The sequence below is a fragment of the Dipodomys spectabilis genome, unplaced genomic scaffold (assembly GCF_019054845.1).
Source record: "Dipodomys spectabilis isolate Male_0828 unplaced genomic scaffold, ASM1905484v1 ptg000024l, whole genome shotgun sequence".
NCBI classification, from domain to species: Eukaryota; Metazoa; Chordata; class Mammalia; order Rodentia; family Heteromyidae; genus Dipodomys; species Dipodomys spectabilis.
Window position 1 is genome coordinate 7661947 of NW_024870701.1, and position 27161 is coordinate 7689107.

Consider the following 27161-nt stretch of genomic DNA (forward strand, 5'->3'; position numbering starts at 1 on the left):
AAATGGTCCCGCCGCGGCGGGAGAGGCGGCGGCAGGGGCTGCCCCTGCCACAGGAAATGCGAGCGGCCCGGGGCCGGCCCACCCCCTCCGCGCGGTCCCTCTCGCCGCCTGCTCGCCGCCGCTCACCGGCGTCCCTCCCGCCGCGGCTCGGGGGCTCTGCACCCGACCTGCCGTGGTTTTGTTTGTTTTTTTCCAACTTGGTCCTCGCCCCCCCCCCCTGCCGGGGAGAAGCGGACGCTCCGATCGGTCCCCGCAGCGCGGAGCGGGGCGGAGGTAGGTCCGGAGTGGTGCTGGCAGCCCGGGAGCATCTGCCGTGCCGAGTCCGGAGGTGGCAGGAACTCGGAGAACGCGGATTCGCTGGTTTAAATATCCAGGCTACGCCCCGAAGGCGCACCTCGCCGTGCACGGTCCCGCCAGCTCGCCAAGTGGAAAGTAACCCCGACCCGAAATCTGGACCCGGGGGCCGTGTCCAGCCCTGGAGGGCAGGAGGCCAACGGGGATGGAGCGGCCCAAGAAGAGCCCGCCTCTGGGGTGTCTCCCCGTAACTGAAACGCGGGTGGGTGTCTTCAGACTTGGGGAACCTTTGCAAGAGGACGCCCTCACGCTGCCAGTCATAGATACATATGTATACTTGGTGGCTTGTCCCCCAGGCCAGACTTCAAGTCCTGGTGCTGGGTGCCGGAGAAGAAGAAAAACTTTTCACATGAATGAGAAAAAAAAAAAAACACCTGCAAATGTGGGCCTATGTGTTGCTGTAGGTTAATCTGTAATTTTAGGCTTTCCCATAAGACAAAGGGAACGTTGATCGGAAACGTTAAGTCAGTACCTCGGTTTTGTGTGTCAGTACACCAATAATAAGTCAGTTTATGTGTAAGCTGGAAAGCAATACAGTTTAAAATTTTGTGTCAAAGAAATGCTTTAAAAAAAAAAAAAAAAGGTAAATTGCTCATCCAGAAAATTTGGGTCTCCCCCAAGTTAAGTAGAGAGCCAGGTGCACCCACAACACCCGTGCACGAAGAGCCACAGCCTTTCCTGTGATTCTGTCCATGCCATGAAAACACTGTGTGTGTGTGTGTGTGTGTGTGTACATGTACACATGCACGCGCGCCCATTATATGAAATCTGCTGGAGAGCATCAGCCAGAAAAATTCCAACCAGAAATGCAAATGATCTAAAAGGAGACTCTAAAAAGGGGGCTCTACCTTACCCTACAGCTTCCTTGGTAAAAGTCCAACCCTTCTTTGGAAAGTAGAAGACTCAGAGAGAAGGAAAATGAGGGAGGGGGGAGGGGAGATGAGTGGGATTGGGGAATACCTAAGAGAATGTTGTAAATCTTGTCTTACTTCACCTTTAGTTTTTAGGGAGGAATCCTGAAGTAGATTGCATGGTGGAAGAATTAGGAGGTAAAAGAAAATAAAGAATGTCTGGTATTTAGTTAAGGAAGAAATAGAAAATCTGAAAGGTTAGCCTAAATCTGGGAACTGACTGTGCAGGCTGGTATAAAAGGGGGAAAAAAAGTCATCAGGCAACTATATCCCCAACCAGAAAAATCAGTCCCCATTTATTTAAATACTCTTGGATTGAGATATCTGAAGAAAGAATCCAGGTCACAAGCATGAAAGGATTTCAGAATAATCCTAATGGAACATATAATGTGACAAAATAGAATAATCAGCATGAAAAATTCTTGATTATTCACACAAAATGACTGTAAAGTAGGCTGATATAACTTAAAAAATGAAAATAGAAATTGTTGTACTGTAGTAGAAAATTCCATTTGATTTTTTAAAACATTTCCATTTTTAATTTATTTCTTAAGTAGATTTCAGTGAACTAGTGAAATGTTGGTGGAATATGTTCATTGTTTACTGAAACTATAAGCGTGGGATTAAAAATTAATCCTCCAGATAATGTAGATAACTTTGCTTTCTTGAAAGAATTTCTTTAATACTCGTTTATAATCAATAGAATACCTGTACAACAAAATCTGCTGGTATTTTAAGCCACTCTGCTACAATAAATTCTTAGTATATATTAGGAAGGCACAGACCAAGTCAAGTCTGCTCATAATTGGGCTCAGAGCAAAACCCCTTAGGTAATATCTTTCAAAATATTTCTACTCACAGTCTCTGTGGCATTTGATGAGTCAATTTGAGTTGTGGCTTCCACAGATGTCAAGACTACAAGGAGAACAGCGTATATTTATATAATCATATTCCAGCCAGAACAAATTATTTTTCCAGTGCACCATAAAAGACTTTTATTTCTGATACTCCAGAAAAAATTCATTCAAAGTGAACTATAATAAAACCTAACAGGCATTTTCATGAAGTCTTACATTGTCAGACATTGAATGAATTAAGGATGAATTAAATTTGAAGTATATTTTGAGGATTAGTGAGGTAAGGAAATATTTTTCTATAGAGTTTCTGTTGAAAATGTACAGGTTTGGAATTCCTCGCTATTTTGTTTATGGCATGATATTTAATAGGTCATTCCTATATTTCTCATTATGAAAATGTGGTGCCCAATCACTAGATATGTTGGAAAAGGGATGTATTCCCAGCATTAGGGAAGTAGAGGCAAATACATTGTAAGTTCAAGGCCACTCTGGAGGTATGTAATAAAATTGACTCAACATGAAGAAGCGGCTAAAACACTATTAGAAGTAGTTGGGTGTTTTGTTTTGCTTTTTTAAGTCTTTTGCAGTATAAAGGACTGAATTCAGGGTCTTGCCCGTGCTAAGCAAGTGCTCTACCGCTGAGCTACATACTCAATTCCCAGCACCTTGAAAATAGCCAAAAATTTAAAAAAGAGAACAAAAGAATAACATGATAGTGAAAAGATTATATAAAAGTGAAATTTATGATAACAGGCATTCTGGCATTCACCTGTAATCCAATCACTGTGGAGGTTGAAGCAGGAGGATTGTGAGTTCAGAAGCAGCCTGCTTACCAGGGATAAGGCTCAAGTCATAGAGCACTTGCCTACCTTGAATTCAGTTCATATCAGTATCAAAAAAACTAAAATTTAAAAAATGATACTATTGAATGATGTTGATATTAAGATTTTGGGGCTCTTTGAGATGAAAATATATTTTGCATCGTAAGATGGCCATGGGACCAAACGTTATCGTTTAAACATGAAATGTCCTTCACAGGTTCATGTGCTGAGTGCTTGGTCCCAGCTGGCGCTGCTATTTTAGGAAGTTCTACCAGGATTTCAGAACCTTATTAAAGGAACTAGATCACAGGAGTCATAACTTTGAAGGTTAAATTTAGTACCCAAACCCTGTCTGGTCTCCACTTCCTGTCCACTATGAGATAGTCTCTGTCATCTGCTCCTAGTGGCATAATCTACCTCATCATAGACCAAGAAATACTGAGCAAAGTGACTGTGGGGTTAAACACTCTGAAATGGAGCCCAAATAAGCCTTTTATGCTTTACTTATTAGCTCAGATATTTTGCTCATGACTATGCCAATGTAACAACTGAGTAGCATTACAAAATTTCTGACCTCCTGGATATTTCAAACAGTACAAGAAACCCTCAAGGACTCCAAGATCAAACTCCTTAGCAAAAATTTAAAATAAAAAAGAATTTTAAAAATCAAAGAGAAAAAGGAACCTTTGGACTAGGTCAGTAGTAGAGTACAGACCTAACATGTCCTGGTTCCTTCTCTTAACACCAAAAACAAAAAGTGAGAACTTTTACAAAATAATGAGACAAATATGAAAGCGTAAGATGATAGCTTTCAGCACAAAAATATTGACAGTCACAATGAATATGAATGTTCTAAATAATACAATTAGAAGGCAAAAACTGGGAGAAGAACTTTCTAAATTGTCAGGATTTCCCCTCACAAAATCCTATCTTCTATAAAAAAGGAAAAAAAAAGAAAAACTAGAGAAAAGTTTCAATCAAGTTTTGACCACATATAAAATTAACCAAAGGTTTGCCAAAGCTACTGCGTATTGAAGAAAATGTTAGGATTTTTAACCTGCCCAATAACCATACAATGCTCGCAGGCTCCAAAGTATGCTTGAAAACCAGCTGACTCACAAGTGTAATAGTCATAACAGTAGCAGCATAGCAGTCTCTACAGGAGGCAGAATAGGTTTAGAATTTATAAGACAAAAATCAAAAACAACTCCTAGCTGGGCACCAGTGGCTCATGCCTATAATCCTAGCTCCTCAGACAGATGAGATTTGAAGAATGCAATTCAAAGCCAGTACAGGCAGACAAGTGCCAGAGACTCTAATCTCAAATTAATCAGCAAAAAATCAGCAGTGGAGGTGTGGCTCAAATGGTCCAGTGCCAGCTTCAAACAAACAAAAAACTAAGGGACAGCACCCAGGCCCTCAGTTAAACATCCACTATAGGCATACACACACACACACACACACACACACACACACACACACACACACACACACACACTCCTATTCCTATTCCTAGAGTCCACTATAGGCATACACACACACACACACACACACACACACACACACACACACACACTCCTATTCCTAGAGTTAATTTGTCCTAACAGCTAACTAACTGAGAAATCTAGACTCACAGACCAAAGATACAAATAAAAATCTTTACCAATTTCTGCAACATTGAAAAGGACACTTTAATTTGTTCTTACCCAAGTCATGCATTTTTGTCATTTAAATTTATATATCTTTATAAGCCCAGAAGATTATGATTTTGATTGAATTAATAATTACTTGAAACTATATGTGTTTACTTGTCTTACATTTTTCCCTGTATATCCAAAGGGAGATCACTTTCTTCTGCTTAAAGAACATTCTTTAATATTTTTGTGTTTGTAACAAATGACCTGTGTGTTCATGTGAAAAACACTTTCATGTGCCTTCAATTTTAAAGAGTATTCTTACTCGAGAATATCATGTATTTATTTTCTGGCATGTTAAATACAGAATTATTATCAGAAATTAGCTGATTATCTTCTTACTGCTCCTTGGATTAGTAATATGCCTGTTTTTTAAAGATTGCTTTAAGATTTTTTTCATTGTTTTTGGTTCTTTTTTAAATGCTTTTTTTGTTACCTTTAAGTAAAGTTAATTTGGCCTATCTACTTAAACTTACATATAATTCCATATCATGTATTACTCGTTGAAAAATACTAGTTCAAAAAGTTACACATATTTTGTAAATATGCACATTATATGCATATTTACATACAAGTAAATATGCATATGGATATCACAATTCATATTTTTATATCATCAATTTCATCGAGTCTTTATTCTTCACATTAAAATTTTTGGACACTTTGATTAGTAACCATGAGATTCCCAAGCTTTAAAATTTCTAAGCTTTCTGCCTGGGTAGAAACTTTAAAGTTTCTTTGAAACAAGTAAAATCTGTTATCATTGTTTTTCTTGAAGTGATAGGCTCACTTTATTCACCTTCAAATATATGCCAAAATATCTGACTCTAAATAATCATTCTTTCATAGAAGTATTCCATGAGAAATGGAGCTGGTTCAGTCAGCAAGTCATAGATTTACACAAGGGCCACACAACAGTAGCTCACACTTGTAATCCTAGCTACTTGGGAGACTGAGAATGGAAAGATCATGTTTTGAGGCTAACCTAGGCAGAAAAGCCTTTAAGACTTCTCCTCAACCCCTAGCTAGGTGCAGTGGGATATGCCTGTTGTCCCAAGATGTGTGTGGCAAACCTGCAATCAGAAGATGGAGCATGGGGCTGGGAAGGTGGCTCAGTGGTAGAGCACTTGCCTTGCAAGCATGAGGCCCTGGGTTTGATTCCTCAGCACCACATAAGCAAAAAGAAAAAAGACAGAAGTGGTGCTGTGGCTCAAGTGGTAGAGCACTAGCCTTGAGCAGAAGAGCTGAGGGACAGCGCCCAGGCCCAGAGTTCAAACCCCACGACCGGACCCCCCCCCCCCAAAAAAAGGAAGATGGATCATGGTTCCCAGCCAAATGGGCAGAAAACTTTTACAAGACTCTATGGCCACTGAGGGAACCTGGACAGGGTGGTGTGGGTCTGTAATCCCAGCAGTAATTTCTTCAGTTAAAACATTACTTAATTTTTGCTGTAAGCATTAATTTGATGGAATATTTGCTTTCATTAGTGAGCCATTAGTTCATAGAATGTTTTGCACACAAGAAAAAAATGGGGAAAAAACACTATTATGACAATTATAATTTATTGGTTTCAAATGACAAAAGACCCATCAGAGAAGTAGAGGAAAAAGAAAAACAGAGGAAAAACTTAGAATTTAAAAGCAAAGGGAGGGGCTGGGAAGATGGCTCAGTGGTAGAGTGCTTGCCTTGCATGCCTGAGACCCTGGGTTCAACTCCTCAGTAGCACATAAGCAGAGAAAGCCAGAAGTGGCACTGTGGCTCAAGTGATAGAGCGGTAGCCTTGAACGGAAGAGCTGAAGGACAGGACCCAGGCCCAGAGTTCAGGCCCCACAACCGGCAAAAAATAAATAAAAGCAAAGGGGCTGAAATGTTACTCTTCTAAAATGTTTATACAAAATATGAGGTCCAGTTGCACAATACCAGTAGTTTCTATTTGGAATGTTGAAGAAAAAGGATCACATGTTCAAGGCCAACCTGGGCAACTTAACAAAACCTGATCTCAAAATGAAAAAAAAAAAAAAAAAAAAGCCTACACTTGTGAGCCATGCCTGCAATTCTACATACGCAAGAGACTGACATCTGAACATTGAAGCAAATCCAGGCAGAAAACTGAGACTCCTATCTTCAATTAACCGCCAAAGAGCTGGAAGCAGAAAACTCTATGACACTCATCTCCAATTAATAACCAAAAAGCTGGAAGCAGAACTGTGGTTCAAATGGTACCACACCAGCCTTGAATAGAAAAGCAAGGAGGAGGAAGGGGATGCGGGCCTAGACAGCCAGATCAGTGGGATCTCGGGGGTGAAAGGTCTCACATCCAATTGTAAGTGGGTGAGCCCCTGAGTTCAAGTCCCAGGATTGGCACGTACACACAAAAAGGGCCAACAAGCAGAATGCTGGCCTAACACGTGTGAAACCCTGTATTCAGTCCTAGTACCACGAAAAATGAATCACAGTGAATAATCTGGCACCGCTCAGGGTAAAACCGAGGTGGAAAACTAGGAGCCAAGACCGGGCAGGAAGAGCACCACCGCCTCACCGGAACAGAGACAACTCACAGGCCTTGCTAGGGGAAGGATGGAATGACTTCCGGTATGGAGGACTTCCGGTATGCGCAGGAGCTTCTGGGAGACAGAAGCACCAGGCAGTGCACGACTTCCGGGAGTTAGCGCGTGGTGGTGGATGCTCAGTCCACCAGCTTGAGCTGCTCTGAGACTGCGCATCTCTATAGTCCTGTGCCATGGCCTCTCGCTACGACAGGGCAATCACTGTCTTCTCTCCAGATGGACATCTTTTCCAAGTGGAATATGCCCAGGAAGCCGTGAAGAAAGGCTCCACAGCGGTGAGGCCCTTCCCCCCGCCCCACAGGTCCATCCCCCCACCCCCCATGCCTTGGCAGGCCTCCTCATCCAGTCCCAGCCCACTGCTCAGGAATATAGGGGCCAAGACTGGAGTGGATCTTCTCTCTTCCCCCTCGCTTGTGAAAACTATCCGGTCTTTTTATTGAGGGAAATTTTGCTTCTGAGGTTTGGGTAAAATTTGATGATACCTTTCACTGGTTTCAGTTGTACTGTTGCTTTGTTTAGAAGTAGTTATAGATATAAAGCTAAGATAAGGAGCAGAGGGAAGCAAATAGTGATTCTAGAAGATACACGAATCTTGTGTCTGAAAATAATGACATACCCAGCGGAGCCTCCATCAATACTCATGGCTCACTTAGGAATTCACAGAACCATCCTTAGAAAAGTCATGCTTTTGTGTTGGAAGCCATTGTTTAATAACAATTGTGGGGCTGGGATGTAGCTCAGTGGCAAAGCGCTTGCCTAGCAAGCTCAACGTCCTGGGTTCGATCCCCAGTACCAAAAAAGAAAAGACAAAAAAATATATACAGTTAAAAAAAAAAACCTAATCAACTGTTGCCGGGCGCTGGTGGCTCACGCCTGTAATCCTAGCTACTCAGGAGGCTGAGATCTGAGGATCGCGGTTCAAAGCCAGCCCGGGCAAGAAACACCATGAGACTCCTATCTCCAATAAACCACCAGAAAACCGGAAGTGACGCTGTAGCTCAAGTGGTAGAGCGCTCGCCTTGAGCTGAAGAGCTGAGGGACAGCGCCCAGGCCCAGAGTTCAAGCCCCACGACCGACAAAAAAAAAAAAAAAAAAAAACAATTGTGAATGATGAGAAATAAAAAAAAAATTTTAACCAAATCTGCTCCAGAAATATGGACTTAAGATAGTATTGTCTTTTTATATAAGGAAATAGTCAAATAGACTAACTCAAATACACATGCTAAAAGTAATTTCCTAGGGGCTGGGAAGGTGGTTCAGTGGTAGAGCTCTTGCCTTGCATGCATGAGGCCCTGGGTTCGATTCCTCAGCACTACATAAGCAAAAAGAAAAAAAAGCCAGAAGTGGCGCTGTGGCTCAAGTGGTAGAGCGCTAGCCTTGAGCTGAAGAGCTGAAGGACAGCACCCAGGCCCAGAGTTCAGGCCCCACGACCAGACCAAAAAAAAAAAAAAGTAGTTTCCTAGTCATTGCCACACCAGTATTTGGAAGTCTTTTAGAAGTTCAGAACTCTTTCCTGCTTCCTTTCTGTTCTTAAGTAATTCTGGAAGTTAGTTTCTTGAGAGTTTATACTTTATACTTATGTATCCACATTACGGAAAAATGTAAGCACTCATGGTAGCTATGATAGTATACTTTTAAGGCTGCTGCCAAATTCTACTTTGAATATCTTAATGATTTATAAAAACTTTTTTAAAAGGACCCTCATGACTAAAGATCTTTTACCCCTAAACTTCCAAAACCTAACCTAAAATCTCGGAAGGACCTGATGCAAAATCACAACCAAAAAAAAAACCCTTCAAATTTCATGCATATGTTCGTTGTATATTTTGGAAATTTAAACAGTAGCTATGAAAATACCCAGAGCATTTCTAAGTCTACAAGTGTCTTTACATATCAACTTCATAATGGAAGGAAATAATTCACTTTCATTATAAACTAATCAAATGGTTAACTTTTATAAACTTAGCAAATGTAAAGTGCCAAAAATTAATTACAAACAAAAACTATTATTAAAATATTTTTCTATTTAATTAGGCCCACTAGTTTAGCTCTTATTTTATAAGGAATATTTTTAGAATTGTGAATTTAGGAAAAGTCTGATGTAGCTTAAACCAAAAGGGTACCATTTTGATAAAAACAAAAAGTTATATAATCCCCAAAATGGCATGTAGCATATGGTTAGAAAATAATGTCTAAGTTTTAGAGCCTAAAATAAAGGGAGTAATGGGAGAAGACTTGAGTGTAATAAGAAACCACATTGGCTCATTTAAAATGTTTTAAGAATGTTATAGAACTGATTGATAGTTCCTTTGTAATGAACTGTAAAAGGATAAGGATATAAAAATACCTATAGTGGGCATTTATAAAGATACATTGGGAGAGTGAGACTTTCAAGATTCTGAAATTACAATTTGCATCTTCTTAGAAGTTATTCATTGTGTTTCCTTGAGGGTGCTATGACCTTTTAAGTAGGGTAAAGTTTATGCTGCACTTGTTTGTTAAAGTAGGTTATAAAATACTGTATCTATAAACAGCAGTTAATATGATGGGTTAGAATTAAGCCAATTTTGACCAGTATGTACATATGATATTATTTAGTAATGTAAAATTCTATGTGGGCCATAATTATTTGGGCATAGATTCTACTTCTTTGATTTTTCTGACAGTGCAAAGTGGTGCCTGATGGCTGTTTTCTTTTTGCTTTAGGCTTTGTCTCTATAAATGCAAAATACATTTGAATAACATTTTGGGAAAGTAATGCCTTTCATGTTAGGAGAAAACATGAATCTCAGTATTCTCATGAAAAAGATAAGATTTATTATTATTCCTCACTCTGTCCTTTTCCTGACCTCAAACTTAATAGCTTCATATTTCCTACTTTATCAAATCTTAGTTCCCATGCCTGGTTGTCCAAGCCTTCCAGAAACCTCATCCACTTTAACTGCCCATGCAGGGGACATACTTACCCTTCCATGTTAGTTTGCTGGTTGGTGGGTTGTTTTATTTTGTTTTTGTTTTTGCTAGCTCCCTGAAGCTATAGAAAAGGTAAGAAAGGGGGGTCTTCCTTGGCTCCAGGACCAGCCATGTGGACAAGCATTGGCTTGCTTTTTTTTTTTTTTTTTTTAATTTTTTTTAACAGGTTAGTGTGTTTTTGTGGTGTTGAGAATTGAACTCAGGCTCTGGTTCATGCTAGGACTACACTCTGCCACTATGCCATACCCCAGACCTTGCTTATTTTTTAAGAAATGCCACACATTTTTTTCTCTGTCACCATGCCTGAACCATTTGTCATCCTGGATCCATTTTCTGACTCTACCAAGCACAAGCACAAGCTCTGAGTTCAGTCTGCTGAATTCAATCCTCAGTGACACCAGCTAAAAGAAAAGTGGGGGCTGGGAAGGTGGCTCAGTGGTAGAGCGCTTGCCTTGCATGCTCAAGGCCCTGGGTTCGATTCCTCAGCACCACATAAGAAAAAAGAAAAAAGCCGGAAGTGGCACTGTGGCTCAAGTGGTAGAGCTCTAGCCTTCAGCTGAAGAGCTGAAGGACAGCACCCAGGCCCAGAGTTCAAGGCCCAAGACCGGACTAAAAAAAAAAAAAAAAATCTTGATTTATGTAAATAGAACTGTAAATACTGTTGTAAGGAATAATTCATAATAATTTCTACATCTCTTCCCATTTTCTACCAGTGGTAACATTTTACAAAACTATAATACACTACTATCACAACCAGGATACTGTTCATATTAATATATCACATTTTATTCAAATTTCCTCAGTTTTACCTATATCAATTTGTATATTAAATTCTTTCAAATTTTATTAGCTGGGCAATTTATGTATCCACAGTGAACACCTCCAGCTCTGCAGCTTTCCCTCATGTTGCCCTGATTGACCTCCTTATTCACCACACCTTCCAATCCATGTCTCCAATCCCTGACATCACCCCTCCGGCCCTCCGTATCAGAAATGTTATATGAATAGTATCATACAGAATGGAGCCATTTAGATTTTTTTTTTTTTTTTTTGCCAGTCATGGGGCTTGAACTCTGGGCCTGTGCCCTGTCCTTCAGCTCTTCAGCTCAAGGCTAGCGCTCTATCACTGGAGCCACAGCACCACTTCTAGTTTTCTGGTGGTTTATTGGAGATAAGAGTATCATGGACTTTCCTGTCTGGACTGGCTTTTAACTGAGATCCTCAGATTTCAGCCTCCTAAGTAGCGAGGAGCCACTGGCTCCTGGCAATATGGTAATCTGTTCAAGCACATGTATGTTGTTTCCATTCTATAGCTAGTATGAATACAATTGTTATGAACATTCGTCTGCAAGGTTTTCAGTAAAAGATGGGTATAAATTTTTCTTAGGTATAAATCCCTAACCGTGCATTTGCTGAATTATATGGTTAATCACCTGGATAGTCAGTAAGAAACTGCCAGATGGCTTCCCAGAGTAGAAAACAATCTCTCTTTTGAATGGATGAATGATCCAGTCTCTCTGCCTCCTTGTCAGCATTTAGCAGTTTTACTACTTTTCAGTAAATGTGTAGTGAAATCTCAGTATAGTTTTAATTGAAATGAATATTAATGGCTAACGATGGATGAATATATTTATGGTGCTTAATTGCCACTATATCTTCTTTAATGAAATGTATCTTAATTTCTTTTGCCAATTATCTTTATTTTTGCCAGTCCTGGGGCTTGAACTCTCAGCCTGGGTGCTGTCTCTGAGCTTCTAGCTCCAGTCCCAGCTTATTCATAGTTTACTTGAAATAACTGTCTCACAGATTTTCCTGTTTGGCGTGGCTTTGAACTGAGACCCTCAGATCTCAGCCTTCTGAGTAGATAGGATTGTAGGCATAAGCCATGGGTGCCCAACTCTAATGATTTGTTTATTATTTATTTATTTTTACTGTTGAGATTTGACTATTCTCTGTAGATTCTAGATACTAGTCCTCTTTCAGATAGATGGTTTGCAGGTATTGCACCTTACACTTACATTTTAATAACTTTCCCGTAGACTTGTTTTTCTTATAAAAACTCTGAAGCTGGTGCTCAGACCTATAATGCTAGTTACTCAGAAGACTGAGAACTGAGGATCATGGTTTGAAGCTAGCTTGGGCAGGGAAGTCTATGAGACTCCTATCTTCAATTAACCATCAAAAAGCTGGAAGTAGAGCTGTGGATCAAGTGGTAGAGTGCTAGCCTTGAGCACAAAAGCTCAGAGACAGTGCTTAGGCCCTGGATTCAAGTCCCAGGACCAGAAAAAAACATCAATAAAATAAAAATAAAATCTCTCAAGAGAATTAACTCAGGGATCTCATAAGAGCTGTGTTAATTCCTTCTGAAGGCAACCCCTCATAACCTGTGATCCTGTCGCTTTCTCGGCTACTTTTGGCCTCTCTGTTCATTCTGGCTTCTGTAACAATATTATATACTCAGTAATTTATAAACAACAATTTATTTTTTACAGTACTTCAGGCTTAGAAATTGAAGCTCAGGCTGGGAAGGTGGCTCAAGTGTAGAGCGCTAGCCTTGAGCTGAAGAGCTGAGGGACAGCGGCCAGGCCCAGAGTTCAAGGCCCACGACCGGACTTAAAAAAAAAAAAAAAGAAAAAGAAATTGAAGCTCAAAGCCAACTTAGTCATAGTTTCTTCTTTTACTAGAGATTGAACACAGTGTTGTAAATATTAGGCACATGTCCTATCAATCATCTATACTTCAGTCCCCTTAGACTTTTTTTTTATCACTGCCATTATCAGCCACTATAGTAGCAATTTGTATGGATGAACAATATCTTCTTTCACTTTGGTTAAGACTGTACTATGTTTAGATAGTGCCTTTGAGGTATGAAATCAGGACACTTGTCATTTCTTTGTTGGTAGTATTTTCTTTGCTTTTTCTACCTATTTGGTCTTTGTTTTGAGTTTGGGGAATGGGCTGCCAGAAAGCCTGAACTTATGCACTTGTTTTCCCAGAAGTCTTATTTTTCTTTCATTTTTATTAAATGTTTAGCAACACACCCTTTCCTTTAAGTCATATGCTAGAATAACTTGTCAGTTTTGAATTTAAAATTAATTATTTTCTATTTGACCTGACAGGTTGGAATTCGAGGAACCAATATAGTTGTCCTTGGAGTAGAAAAAAAATCAGTTGCCAAGCTTCAAGATGAAAGAACTGTGAGGAAAATTTGTGCTCTTGATGACCATGTTTGCATGGCCTTTGCAGGTACTTATGGCCCTACACTAACATGGAAACATACTGTTGTATGGAAACACAATGGTTGCTAATATTAATTAATATTTTTACATGTTTGTACAACATATGTAGTTACATCACCCAGCTTTTACTAAAAACAGACAATAGAACCTATTTTTTTATAATTTTTGTATTGAGATTAAGTGATTACATAAATTTCACAAATTTCACAGTATTGTGGGATAGTAATAATTAAAGTCACAAACACATTTTAACCTTCACGGTCTATAAAGTTCGTGAATTCTATGAGCTTTGATAATACAACTATTTCTACCACATCAGGTGATATGTACATTGCTTTCCTCTTGCTTAGTGTTAGCTGTTCCCTTTTTCCCTCTCATTCTCTCTCTCCCATCACTGCCCTTGAGTTGCTTAGTTCATTTTCATCAATATCCAGTTCAGCTGATGGGCCCCTCTAAATACTATCTACTTTTTTTCTTTTTGGTCGGTCGTGGGGCTTGAACTCTAGGCCTGGGCGCTGTCCCTCAGCTCTTCAGTTCAAGGCGAGCGCCATCTTTCCTTCCTTCCTTCCTTCCTTCCTTCCTTCCTTCCTTCCTTCCTTCCTTCCTTTCTATAGAGCTGAGGATTGAACTCAGGGCCTTGTACTTTATTAGGAAAGTGCTATCCCACTGAGCTAAATCCCCAACCCATTTTCATGTAAAAGAACGTTTTCATGTTAAAAAAAAATCCAGCTCACTAGTAGCATTTTTTTTGTCAAGGTGATGTACAGAGGGGTTACAGTTGCATAAGGTAATAAGTACATTTCTTGTCAAGCTTGTTACCCCTTCCCTCATTTTTCTTCTACTTTCCCTCCCCCACAAAGTTGTACAGATCATTTCCTACATATTGTCTTGTATATGTTGCTGTTGCATTGGTTCCCCCCTTATCCTTTGTCTCACCATTCTATTTTTCCTCTTCCCTTCCCTAATTCAAATAAATATATATATACAATACCAGGGCACCAAAATCAAATACAGTGACAACAGGGGATATACCATAGGGGGAAAGAACATACAAAAGAAACAAAAAAAAAAATCACATAGTACATTAAAAGAAAAACCTCTTGTGAATTTTGACTATCATTCTTAATAACTAGTTTCTTTAAAACTAGTATGTAGTTTCTTTAAAAACTAGAACGTATCAGTTTAAATTTCTAAAAGGAAATCAATATGTAAGTTGTACTTTTCCTATTACAATCCCTTCAGAAACGACATTGAAGGAAAAAATGAAGTTTTAAGAAAGATTTGATGAAGTTGAAAGTCCTTTGACACAGACAAATATAATAATATAAAAAGATACATCTTTGGGGGCTGGGAAGGTGGCTCAGTGGTAGAGTGCTTGCCTTGCATGCTCGAGGCCCTGGGTTCGATTCCTTAGCACCACATAAGCAAAAAAAAAAAAGCCAGAAGTGGCACTGTGGCTCAAGTGGTAGAGCGCTAGCCTTGAGCTGAAGAGCTGAGGGACAGAGCCGAGGCCCAGAGTTCAGGCCCCACTACTGGACCCCCCCCCCAAAAAAAAAGATACATCTTTGTGAAGTTTTAATTATTTTTGCAGGACTGACTGCTGATGCAAGAGTAGTGATAAACAGAGCCCGGGTGGAATGCCAGAGCCATAAGCTTACAGTTGAAGACCCAGTCACTGTAGAATACATAACTCGCTTCATTGCAACTTTAAAGCAGGTAAGCAGATGTCTTCATTTGTTTTATTTTCTGTCTTAGCAGGTCCTATCATATAAATGCTATAAGAATTCACTCAAATAAATCTACTAAATACCTTATTCTCACAATTATTTCAAACACTTATTCAGGTAGAATGGATTACTTTTATCACAGAAAATCTTAATCAGTTTCAATTTTAGGAATAAAAGGAAATTTTAAAAAACAGTAAGTCTATTCTTTTAAGGAAAGTTCTATATTTTTAGAGATAAAGTAATAACCCTTCTTTAAATCTGACCTACAAACCCAAACATACCTGATCTTGTTTAGGTATAATTTCTTCTAAATCTGTACATAGATAAGCATTGAAGTATAATTCTGATGTATTAAGTATAATCATGATACATTTTCACTTGTTTATATATATTTTATATATTACAACATCATCCGTGTAGTTATTTTCTTGTTAACTATACTACAGTTGACTGAACCAATTTTATTGTGCAGCTAGCTGTACCCAGGGCATCGTCAACTTTGAATTTCTTCTTTTTCTTTATTTTACAAATAAATATTACATTGTCATTGTAGTATTGTAGTATTGTGGTTGCTATTTGCATTCTTTTTCTGTGGTACTTGGGTCCTCACATTTGCTAGACAAGTTTTCTAATTTTGAAACAGGTTCTCACTTTCTCCACAGGCATGGACTGTGATCTTCCTGTTTTACATTTCCCACATTAAGTGGGATAACAAGCTCATGCCACCATGTCCTCCTTCTTCCAATTGAGGAAGAGTCTTGCCAATGTCTAGAAGCCCAGTCTGTCCTAATTTAATTATCCTAATGTCAGCCCTCCCTGTAGCTGGGCTGACAGTCTCATGTCACCATAGCCAGCTATTCATTTAGAAAGGAGTCTCACATGCTTTATTCCCAGGTGAGCTTTGAACTGTGATTTGGGTTCCAAGTACCTGGGATTACAGTCAGCACACCTGGCTAATGTATACTCTCTTAGAAGTGGCAATTCAGTTAGTGAGTGTGTCTTTCACAGATGATAGTGACTTATGCCTTTAATCCTATCCACTCAGGAGGCTGAGATCTGAGGATCATATTTCAAAGCCGTTTCTAGACAGGAAAGTCCTTGAGATTCTTAGCTCAAATTAAACATTAAAAACCCACAAGTGGAGCTAAGACTCATGTAGTAGAATGCTAGCCTTGAGGGGAAAAAAAAACAAAACATTTTTTTAATTAAGAGAGGAAGGAGGAAGAATGCAGTCATAAGATTCAATATATGTCCTATTAAATTAATAAAATTGAGAGGAAGAGGGGTTGGGTTGGGAAGAATAATGGAGAATGATGAATTAGGTGACATTAATCAAGATGTGTTATACTTATAAACTGATTGGTTGAATACTAATTCCTTAGTGACTACTTAGTGATAATAATAAATACAATTTAAAACATAGTGTGTCCTTAAGAGCTAGAATTTTGAAATTTGATTCTGATTTTTCTAATTTTTAGTGCCTTAGGAAAACTGAATATTTCAATTTTTCTTATATATAAAATGAATATTATGCATAATGCCTATTTTAAGTGATATAATGCATAATTTAATATGTTTCTAGCAGATTTTCTGGCAAACCTATTATCATCTGTCTATGTAGAGATATTTTACAGATTCTTTTGTATACTGAAGTTTTAAATGATGGACTTATGAACAAAATTCCCCCCCTTTGGGCCTTTTTAACCTTGTTTAAGCTGTGGCAGAAAATCTCATATTTTCATATGACCTTCCTATTTGATTTGCTTTGATTTTGCAAGTTGTTACAAAGGTAGCCACCAAAAAGTATAGAATTTCTTCTAGAATTACCAAGGTTAAGCACAGAACATTTTTTAAAACATAGTTACAAGTCTGTCACAGTAGGATTGCCCCTGGAGAGACTTGGAGATCTGGGACAGAAAGTAGGTATCTCATTTGTGTCTTTTATATATCATTTTACCCCTATGCATATATTAATTTTTCATTGAAAAAAGATTAATAAGTAAATAAGATATATTTGCATGGCATCATATCTAGGTGTGAAATGCTTTTTTTTTTCCAATACCAATACTGAGGACTGAATTCCAGGGACTGAGCACTGTTCCTTAGTTGTTTCTGCTCAAGGATAGCACTCTGCCTTCTTGAGCCACAGTTCTACTTACAGCTTTTTGCTAGTTAATTGGAGATAAGATTCATGAACTTTCTGGCTGGAGCTGGCTTCAAACCTTGATCCTTAGATCTCAGCCTCCTGAGTAGCTAGGATTATAGGTCTGAGCCACCAGCACCCACCAGCACCCTTATTTTTGATAAGGTTATTTATATTGGTGCCTCAATTGTTTGCATTCAAATTTTGAAATGGCTTGTAAAAATTCATATAATTTAGCAAAATTGAATAGTAAGATCTTATACATAGATAAGGCCTAGAGAAAAGCTACTATAAAGTTAATTGAAATCACAGAGTTGTATACAGAGTTAACATAGAACCACAAACAGACACCTATATAAAGTGGCCTACATATTTAGTCCTCAGCTTTTTTCCAGGGCTGCCTCTGTATGACTTTAGGAGCACTATTCTCAGTGGGAATTCCACTCCTTGCAGCCAGCACATGTCCAAGAAGTCCCTTGTCACTATTGTAATAAGGAATATAATTCGTTTCCAGGACTGCATTGTCTTTGAGAAGAAAGAATAATTTTTCTTCAGGAGAAACAAAAGGTCCTTTTACATGTGGCTGAAAGAAACATTTCATTTGGATTTCTAAGTAGAGATAACCTAGCATAGAGTGAACAAAACATTTGATAATAATAGTATCAAGTAAGAATACTTGGTAATAATAGTAACAATTAGTGTCCCTCAAGGTAGACCAGGATGTGCTTCCAAAGCATAGCTTATTGAAATCAGCTTTACTGAGAGCCAAAATGATGTGCATAACCCCCCAATCTTCTCCTCTATTAAAGAGACTTAGGTGTAGTAGTTATGTTGCCAAGTTGTACACAAAGCAACAAAACACATCTCAAGGTCACGTAGAAGCAAACTTGGGATTTTATTTTCCTAATTATGTATATTAATTTCCTTTAAGTTTGTTATGAATTGAAATTAGTCCAGAAAGAGCCCTAAAATGGTATAAAATACAGTTTTAGAATAAAATAAGAATCAAACTCTGAAGGCAGAGGCAGGTGGCCTGTCTAGGTGAAGTTAGTAGGGAGATAGTATCTGAGAAAGATAACAAAAAGATTAGAGGCATGGTTTTAGTGGTAGAGCTCTTGTCTAGTAACATCATGGTCCTGAATTTACTCCCTGGTACAGCAAAAAGTACATAGGTAATTTTTGTCAGCAATGTTTTATTTGTTATACAGTATGTTTTATTTGATAAGTAATAGTGTTATCCTAAAAAATAAATTTTATTTTACAGAAATATACCCAGAGCAATGGAAGAAGACCTTTTGGTATTTCTGCCTTAATTGTAGGTTTTGATGATGACGGCATCCCAAGATTGTATCAGACGGATCCCTCTGGTACCTATCATGCTTGGAAAGTGAGTAATGAATTTATTATTTTTTAGAACTTGAATATATGCATTATAATTATTGTTTTCAGGGGATATTACAAAATGATATACACAAACTTTATAGTTATAGTCACTTAGTCAAAAAATAATGATTATGAATAATGAAAATAATAGATTCTTTTCCTTACTTTTGAAAAGATATAACAGATCTAAGTGTTTATAACAGGCCAAGTAAGAGAAATACTATACAGTTCCTTACCAGTTCATTCTTCCATGTTACTATGTTAGTATTGTGTCCTAAGATGCTTGCTTTAAGTAAAAGTAGTACAGTATTTGCTTTTAATTAAAAATTTGGCCACACATCTAGGAGCCTGAGATCTGAGGATCAGGGTTCAAAGCTAGCCTTGGAAGGGAAGTTCATTAGACTCTTTTATTTTTGTGCTGGTCCTGGAATTTGAACTCAATGTCTATAGACACTGTCCCTGAGCTTCTTAGTTTATTAGAGATTAGAGTCTCACAGACTGTCCTACTTGGGCTGGCTTTAACCGTGATCCTCAGATCTCATCACCTAGTCTTCTATCTCCAATTAACCACACAATACACAACACTCTCTCACATAGACACACTGGAAGGGGAACTGTAGCTCAAGTATTAGACTAGTGAAAAAAGCTAAGGGACAGAGCCCAGGCCCTAAGTACAAGCCCCAGTACCAACACACACACACACACACACACACACACACACACACACGCACACACACACAGAATTTGATGAGCACTTAAACCCCACCCTGAAATATTTAACATGTCCTCTATTCTACTAGAGTCAGATCCTCCAAACCTATGTTATATACTTAGGTTTTAACATATAGCTATAATTTCCACAAGATTCCTGGATCCTGGAGTAGTTTATTTTCTGGATGAGCTGTTATTTTTTGTTAGTACCAGCTCTTTATTTAAAGATACACTCAAATCCAGTACCAAAGTCTAGGAACCAGAGAAACTAGTAGTAGTTTCCAGAAGTGAATTTTCATATGTTCTTCTATAAAAGAATAAGACTATGTATGTTATAGAATTTACTGTAGGGGATCTTTTACTTCATTAAAAGTTTTAAGTACACAGGCTTTAAACAGTTCCATTTTATGAAAGTTAAATCTAAAATATAAACATACCAAAACACTTGCAGGGCCATATTGTAATATATAATCAAATTGGAGGGGTGGGTTTACATAGTATAACACCTTTGAACAATTAACAGGTCAATGAATTCCAGGAAGCTTACCCAGGCTGGCTTCAAACCTCAATCCTCAGATCTCAACCTCTTGAGTAGCTAGAATTACAGGCTGGAGCACCTGCTCTGATAGTTTTTTAACAGTTAAACAGACCAGTAAAGCAGTAGATTATAACTTTGCAACAAATGTCAGCTTTTTTAATCTGCCTAGGTATTCTAATTGGTAATCAAAAGGTATAGATTTATCTGATGCAAATACATTTTTTTCTGCCAATAAGAAATCTTTTACTTGTACTAGGTTTCTTGTACCTCCCAAGTCAATAACCTAATGAAAGCAAGCTTGAAATATTTTGAAGCCTGCCATCTTCTGTCTGCATTTGTCATTACATTTTCACTCTTCATTTAAGTATCAAAATACAACATAACACAATTTCCAAGTTAACGTAATTCTTAAAATTTTAATCTGATTTCTTTCTAGGGATATCCAGAAAAGTCTTTTTATGTTGTTACAGTAGCTTAAGAAATTTGTGGATTTTTGAACTGTTGGAAATGTCGTTGATGATGATCTTTCTGTGGTGACCGCAGGCCACATTTGGAATGGGGAGAGTGTGAACTGCCTCTGCATGTACCCACAGGCAGACATAGAACCCACACAATGGTCATTTCATGTGTCTTACATACTGTGCACTCCTTTGGTGTTGTAGGGGAAGGAATTACAATGGAACTTAAAACTCTATAACAAAAATATAAAAAATGTTCAATTTACATACTTAGTAACTGAGATTTGAGGCTGAAATGATTTTATTTTAGGTTTGCATTCCGAGTAAATGGCAATTAGTGGAAGCTATCAGGAATAAGTTTGATTCTTTCTACTACATAATGCTACCTTCCATATGCACAATGATTTTCTGTGCCTATCATACAAATTCTGATATTCATTCTTGGAGATAGAATATTCATTCTTAGGAGATAGAATGAAATCTTCTGACATGATTTCTACTTCTGATTTCTTTTTTTGTATTAACATTTTAACTATGAGACTCAGTTGTTCATTGTTTGTTTGTTTCTGTGTTTCATTTGTTCTGTTTTTTACCCTGACTTACTGTACCAGGTATCCTGGCTCAGTATTCTGGCTCAGTGGACTTGGGGAAATAGCTATGGCACTAATGTGACAACGTTCTGCAAGGTGGAGTTGCAGTTTAACAAGATATCGGAAGAGAAAATGTGGAATTTTTAGTAGAAATCTGAAGGGTGACTCATGATACATTGTAGAAATGCTAGAACTAGCTGGGACCAACACTTTAGTTTGGAGTTTGTTACCTAATACATGAAAAAAGAAATGTACTCATCACCTGACTTATGTAATTGTAACCCTCTCTGAACATCCCTTTACAATAACAGTTTTAAAAATTGTCCCTAACATGAAGAAAAATGGTTAGGGATCAAATTTAAGGCCTTACACATGCTACATAAGAGGTCTATCATTGAGCCCTACAACTCTTATTTCTGAAAATCGGTACCATTGATACTAATGTTGGGTTATATAGCTCTCCATTGATTTTTCACTTTATATAGGAATGGTAACAGAGATCCCCAGAAAATCCTTTGAGTTCTAGTACCTCCTTCCTGATCCCATTGACTCATAGTTACTTTATGTCTATTGATAATCAGAACAAATCACACTATCTTTTCTTTGTTTATTCAGTGGCATGAGGAGTCCAAACTAGATAAATAGCAGTGTAATCATCTAACTCAGTAAAATTATCATGTCCTCTATTAGAAATATGCCCTCTTGCATTACCTCCCCCCCACACACACCCGTTTGGGGAATTCATGGTATAGGGAATTCATGGGGGATTCATGCTATAGGGAAGGATTCTGCAAAAGCTGTTCTTCACGAGAGTAAAGCTATTAAATCTACCCTGGTTAGCAAGAAATAAGTATGATGGGACAGAAGATTGGTAGACAGATGATCAATATGAATAGAAGGCAAAGTAAATCTAACATTTTAGGGATGTTGTGCTGAGGTGTCTGTCCCTTGCTGTTCATAAATCTGGTACCATAGAGAAGGAATTGGGTAACAATTCCCAAGTAATCATCCTACTGCCACAGTTGCCCTTGCCTGTTCCAGTCTTCAGTATGACCAATGGCAGTTTTCATCCTGGCAGCAAGCTTGGCCACATAAGAATTTTTCATCTCTGTCATTGCAGCAAAACTCAGCGAAACCATGCACTCCAGAGCAGATGATTACCACAGTCTTAAGAATATCATCAACAAGAGACATGTGAAAGATGCCACAGAGTTTGGGTTAAATTTGGGTTTGTGTTGGGTACACTAGAAAATAAAAAAAAAATCCTGAGCTGCTGAAGATTCAGTCAGGAAATTGGGTTTGCCTCTTGAGGCAAAGGAATAAGGATCATTATTTTCAGACCAGCTTGAACTACTACAAAGTTAGATTGTATCCCAATGGTAGGGGAGGTAGAAATGTAGTTTGTTTATAGAATGTAAGACCTAATGTTTAATTATAACAAGGCCCCAGCTGACAAAAAATTAATTACAATTTGATCAAGAAACTGACTATACTGTAAAGTTGTAACTGATGTGAATATAGTGCCCCTGAATTCTTGGATACATGACCTGGACGTCAAGCCTTCTGATGACACCAGTAGATACACATGAGGAACAAGATGATCTGTACAAGCCCTTTATCCAGAACTCCCCAACATTGTTAGTCGACGATCTTTTTGACTAAGATGACCAGGAAGTTGAATAAAAGTTCATAGCTAATACATTGTGATCCAGGTGGGGGGAGGCAATGTCATAGTAATCCACCCAGAACTTATTGTCAAGGCTGTTGGCAAGAAATTGTACATCAGTCTTCTGCTCAATGTGAACCACCTCAGCTTTGTGACTGTGTCTCTTAAGACCTAAAAGCTAGTATAGTCCAGTGATTAGAGCATGTTTTCATTATTGGTGTGAGGCCATGAGTTCAGGCCTCAGTGCTGGCACCAGAGGGGGCAGGGTAGGGACAGGGACAGAGACAGGGAGAGAAATTGGATAATATCTGGAGATATATTTGATTGTTAGACTAGGGTGAAGATGCTACTTGACCCAAATCAATTAAGACTGCAAAGTAACCTACAATTCATAGAACACACATGATAAAAACTAATAATGTTGAGTTTAAAGAACTCCAAGCCCCCATGTCTTCATCCAAGAGTTTGTATTCAAGATAATACCTATTAATCATTTTCATAAGGGTTAAATGATAATCCACTTAGGGCAGGAATCAAGTGGTAGAGTACTTGCCTAGCAAGCATGAGGCTCTGAGTTCAAACCCAAGTACTACTAACAAGAAAATCCAGTTAAAACAACATAATGCCTGACACGTAAGTGTTCCATTAACATGTTGTCGTCATCATCATCATCATCAGTTGTAATGACCTCCTTATTTAGACTAAATGAAACGAACATACTGTCTGCTACCAATAGCCTTGCAAGCACAGAGATCCGTTTGCCCATTTCCTTCATCTGTGTGTAAAAATTTCATCTATGTGTGAACATTTCAAAGAACAGAGAAAATAGGAAATAGAATAGAAGCCCTTTTTGCTTCTTAAGTCACAGGAAATGACTTAAAGTTCCATTTTCTCATAGAAGTTATATTCATATAAATAGTTTCCTTTTTTACATTGACATTGATGTCTTTTATTGGTTTGTTATTTGTTTTGGGGGGGTTTTTTGTAGGTCACGGGGCTTGAACTCTGGGCCTGGGCACTGTCCCTCAGCTCTACAGCTCAAGGCTAGCACTCTGCCACTTGAGCCACAGTGCCACTTCTGGCTTTTTGGTGGTTAATTGGAGAGAAGAGTCTCCCAGACTTTCCTGCCTGGGCTGGCTTTGAACCATGATCCTCATATCTCAGCTACCTGAGTAGCTAGGATTACAGGCGTGAGCCACCGGCACCAGGCTTGTTATTTGTTTTTTGAGAAAGAGTCTCATTAGCTGAGGCTAGCCTCAAACTCACTGTATAGCCCAAGCTGGCCTAGAACTCACTCTCTCCAGCTTTTTCTGTCTTCTCTAGATATAAAGGACCTGGCAGCCATTAAACTACCCAGAAACATCATTACCATTTATGAATTATGAAAAACTCTAAATGCATTTCTAGAATGTTTACTAAATTTTCACGTAACTTTTTACATTGTATTTCTAGTAAGGAATATTGGAGTAAACTCCAGAATCCTAAATTCACATACGTTTGTTCATATTTCAGTGGTACTAATAATTACTTCTTTCTTTTTCAAGGCCAATGCAATAGGTCGAAGTGCTAAAACTGTTAGAGAATTTCTAGAAAAGAATTACACAGAAGATGCCATAGCAAATGACTATGAAGCTATCAAGCTAGCAATAAGAGCTTTGCTAGAAGTAAGTGATCTAAGAAAGCACTCAGAAAATCACATTGTTTTTTTTCTAATACATTTTATTAAACACAAAATGTGCTGATGTGTCTGTGTCTGTGTGTGTTTTGTGGTGCTAGGGATCAAACCCAGGGACACACATTTAACTACATCTCAAACCAGTTAAACTAGTTCTGATATGTACTTTTTCTTTATTAGGTTGTCCAGTCTGGTGGAAAAAATATTGAACTGGCTATAATAAGAAGAAATCAACCATTGAAGGTAAGTCATTAACCAAAGAGGAAAAAAATCAATAATATATTTTGACAAAAGTTGAAGATTGTTGATACCTGTGAGTCTTCATTATAAGCAAAAGACAGACATCCATTTGTACCCCAAGACTTCCATTTTGTTTTGGTAGGTTAATAGTCACTAATTTATATATGGTTTTTGGCAGTATTTACAGCCCCAGTCTCTTTGTGAAGATTTGGTCAGACTCAGATTTCTGTATAAGCCTCCCAGTTTAGTTCCTGTGAATAGGAACATCTACCGATTCAGTCCTCTGTGAGGTCTGACTAGCATATTCCCTATGGAATTGCTAGTACCATCCAGAGAACAGTTCCTTTTCCTGTTTTTTATATCTCTGAAATCAAGATATTCTCACCAGTGTCAATAGGCTGCTGTTTTTATGTTATTGGCCTTCTAGGTTTCTACATGATGTTATCTTTGATTATGTCAAAAGACTTCCCTCACTTTTTTATTATCTGCTGTTGTCTCCTCTCCAAACCCCATTACCCCATCCCTATCCTGGGGAATAAACCCAGAGCTTTGCAGATGTTAGGCAGTGCTCTGCTATTGAGTTACATCCCCAGCCTATGTCTGCTGGCTTTCATCTCTTTTTTTTTTCTACTTTTCACTTGAAAATACATTGAACTGAGCTGGGAAGGTGGCTCTGTGGTAGAGTGCTTGCCTTGCATGCATGAGGCCCTGGGTTCCATTCCTCAGCACCACATAAGGAGAAAAAGCTGGAAGTGGCGCTGTGGCTCAAGTGGTAGAGAGCTAGCCTTGAGCTGAAGAGCTGAGGGACAGTGCCCAGGCCCAGAGTTCAGGCTGCACGACCAGCAAAAAAAAAAAAAAAGAAGAAGAAGAAGAAAAAAGAAAATACATTGAACCTCTCCCAGTGAATGGATCAAGGAAATGCTGTATTTCATTATAAGCTTTTAATATCTTCTTTTTAAAAATATATGTAATTGTGTGTATTCAGCACAAGGTGGAGGGCAGTTAGCAGGATGTAGCTGGCTACCTCTTTAATTTCAACATGTTCATACACTAGTTGCTGGATGTGAGGACTCATGTCTATAATCCCAGCAATCAGGAGGCCAAAAGAAGAATCTGAAACCAGTCTGGGCTATATTCAAGACTGCCTCAAATACAAAAAAGCTTATACTCAAGATCTGATTTTAAATGTTAAGGCTTCTTAGACTCTTGCACAAATAATGTCATACCACTTTATTCAGAGTTTTGACATAATCACCTAATTATTTGCCTAACTATGGAATATTATAGCAAGCAAGATTTACATGTTAATCCACCTTATTTTCAGAGCACATAGATCTCCCAGTAAATGTTTCAGGTTAAGTTCCCTCCATAATATATTCAGATAACAGCTTTTACGTATATTATTGACAAAGACAGATTCTTTGAAATACAGTAGTGCAATACAAAGAATTCTGAAATTGAAACAGAAGTCAGAGGGCTAATTGTTAATTCCTCTGCTGGTTTTACTCTTAGCTCCCTTTTATGTAAAATATGGTAATGGGCTAATTGCTAAAATCTCTTGAAAAACTGCCATCTAGTAAAGTTGGTTATTTCCTTATTAGTCACTAAATACCTTTTTCATTAATAAGGAAATTTATTCAGGTCTCCCTATATAAATTCCTTAACTTTATTTAAGTAGTCTATAGCAGCAATTGTGTAATATTGGATCTGTGTGTGAGACATACAATAGAAATGTTAAAAACAACATTGCACATTTTTAGAAGATACAGACTTCTTACTTTCAGCCTAGTGGAGGAGACATTAAAACACAATGCAAATCATCTTTACTTACCTCTTTTGACAATTTATGAACTGACCAAATAGATAAACCCTGTTACAGAATCACACAATAGGGTGAGTCAAAGGGAGTTCAATAATGAGTCATTTACTTACAAATAGAAATAAATTGCCTGTTGAAAATTTTTCAGTTAAACATATATGATATGTAATTCAACATACATTTTGCTTTACTTTTTTTCAAAATGTAGTAATAATGGAGATATCAGAGATCTGATCTTATTACAAGTTTGTTGTTTTTGAGTCTTATAAAACATTTCACTGTATATTTGAAGTGACAAAATGCAAAATTATAGACAGAAATATTTAGATACCAATGTAACTAAAATTTGCTTTTTAAAATTTTTCCTCTTTTCAGATGTTTAGTGCCAAAGAAATTGAATTCCAAGTAACTGAAATAGAAAAAGAAAAGGAAGAAGCAGAGAAGAAAAAAACAAAAAAGAACATTTAAAATCTTCAGATGACCACTAAAAGCTTCTAATGTTTTGTTGTACTTGTTTAGAATTACTTAGCAAAAGTTTAGAGGAAATAATTTAAAGTGAGCATAAGCTTAGATCTTATATGCAGTTTTAAAAATGGCAGGTTTGTGGCTATCTTTGGTCTGCTACATAGTCAAGCATAGGTTCATGTGAAGACTGTCTTTGAAAGCATGTTGCTTTTTTTCACAAAAAACTTTAAGTAAATATAAAAATTTAATTTTAAAAAGTCATGTTATGAAGCAACTAGCTATGATCAAATAAACAATATGAGTTATATTTCTTGGTGAATGATAAAAACA

At 37.9% G+C, this 27161-nt stretch overlaps 1 protein-coding gene across 3 annotated transcripts; it reads left to right on the forward strand.

Moving 5' to 3' along the window:
- The first annotated feature begins 225 nt into the window (after positions 1–225).
- On the forward strand, positions 226–27161 carry Psma8 (proteasome 20S subunit alpha 8). Of its 3 annotated transcripts, none has more exons than XM_042675179.1 (7): positions 226–556; positions 13297–13423; positions 15008–15132; positions 18551–18673; positions 24177–24296; positions 24488–24550; positions 26742–27161. In XM_042675179.1, exons 1-7 carry the CDS (start codon positions 500–502, stop codon positions 26832–26834), a joined length of 708 nt encoding a protein of 235 aa, XP_042531113.1. In that variant the 5' UTR covers positions 226–499; the 3' UTR covers positions 26835–27161. The 3 variants fall into 3 exon arrangements, with proteins under 3 accessions (XP_042531113.1, XP_042531112.1, XP_042531114.1); XM_042675178.1 differs by lacking the exon at positions 226–556 and adding an exon at positions 6907–7479; XM_042675180.1 differs by lacking the exons at positions 226–556; positions 24177–24296 and adding an exon at positions 6907–7479.

Bases quoted from the DNA above. Each gene is read 5' to 3' on its own strand.
- Psma8 (XM_042675178.1), top strand. From the start codon at position 7,378: ATGGCCTCTCGCTACGACAGGGCAATCACTGTCTTCTCTCCAGATGGA. The intron at 18,674-24,176 runs GTGAGTAATGAA...TTCTTTTTCAAG, and splicing joins GTACCTATCATGCTTGGAAA to GCCAATGCAATAGGTCGAAG. The intron at 24,297-24,487 runs GTAAGTGATCTA...TTTCTTTATTAG, and splicing joins CAATAAGAGCTTTGCTAGAA to GTTGTCCAGTCTGGTGGAAA.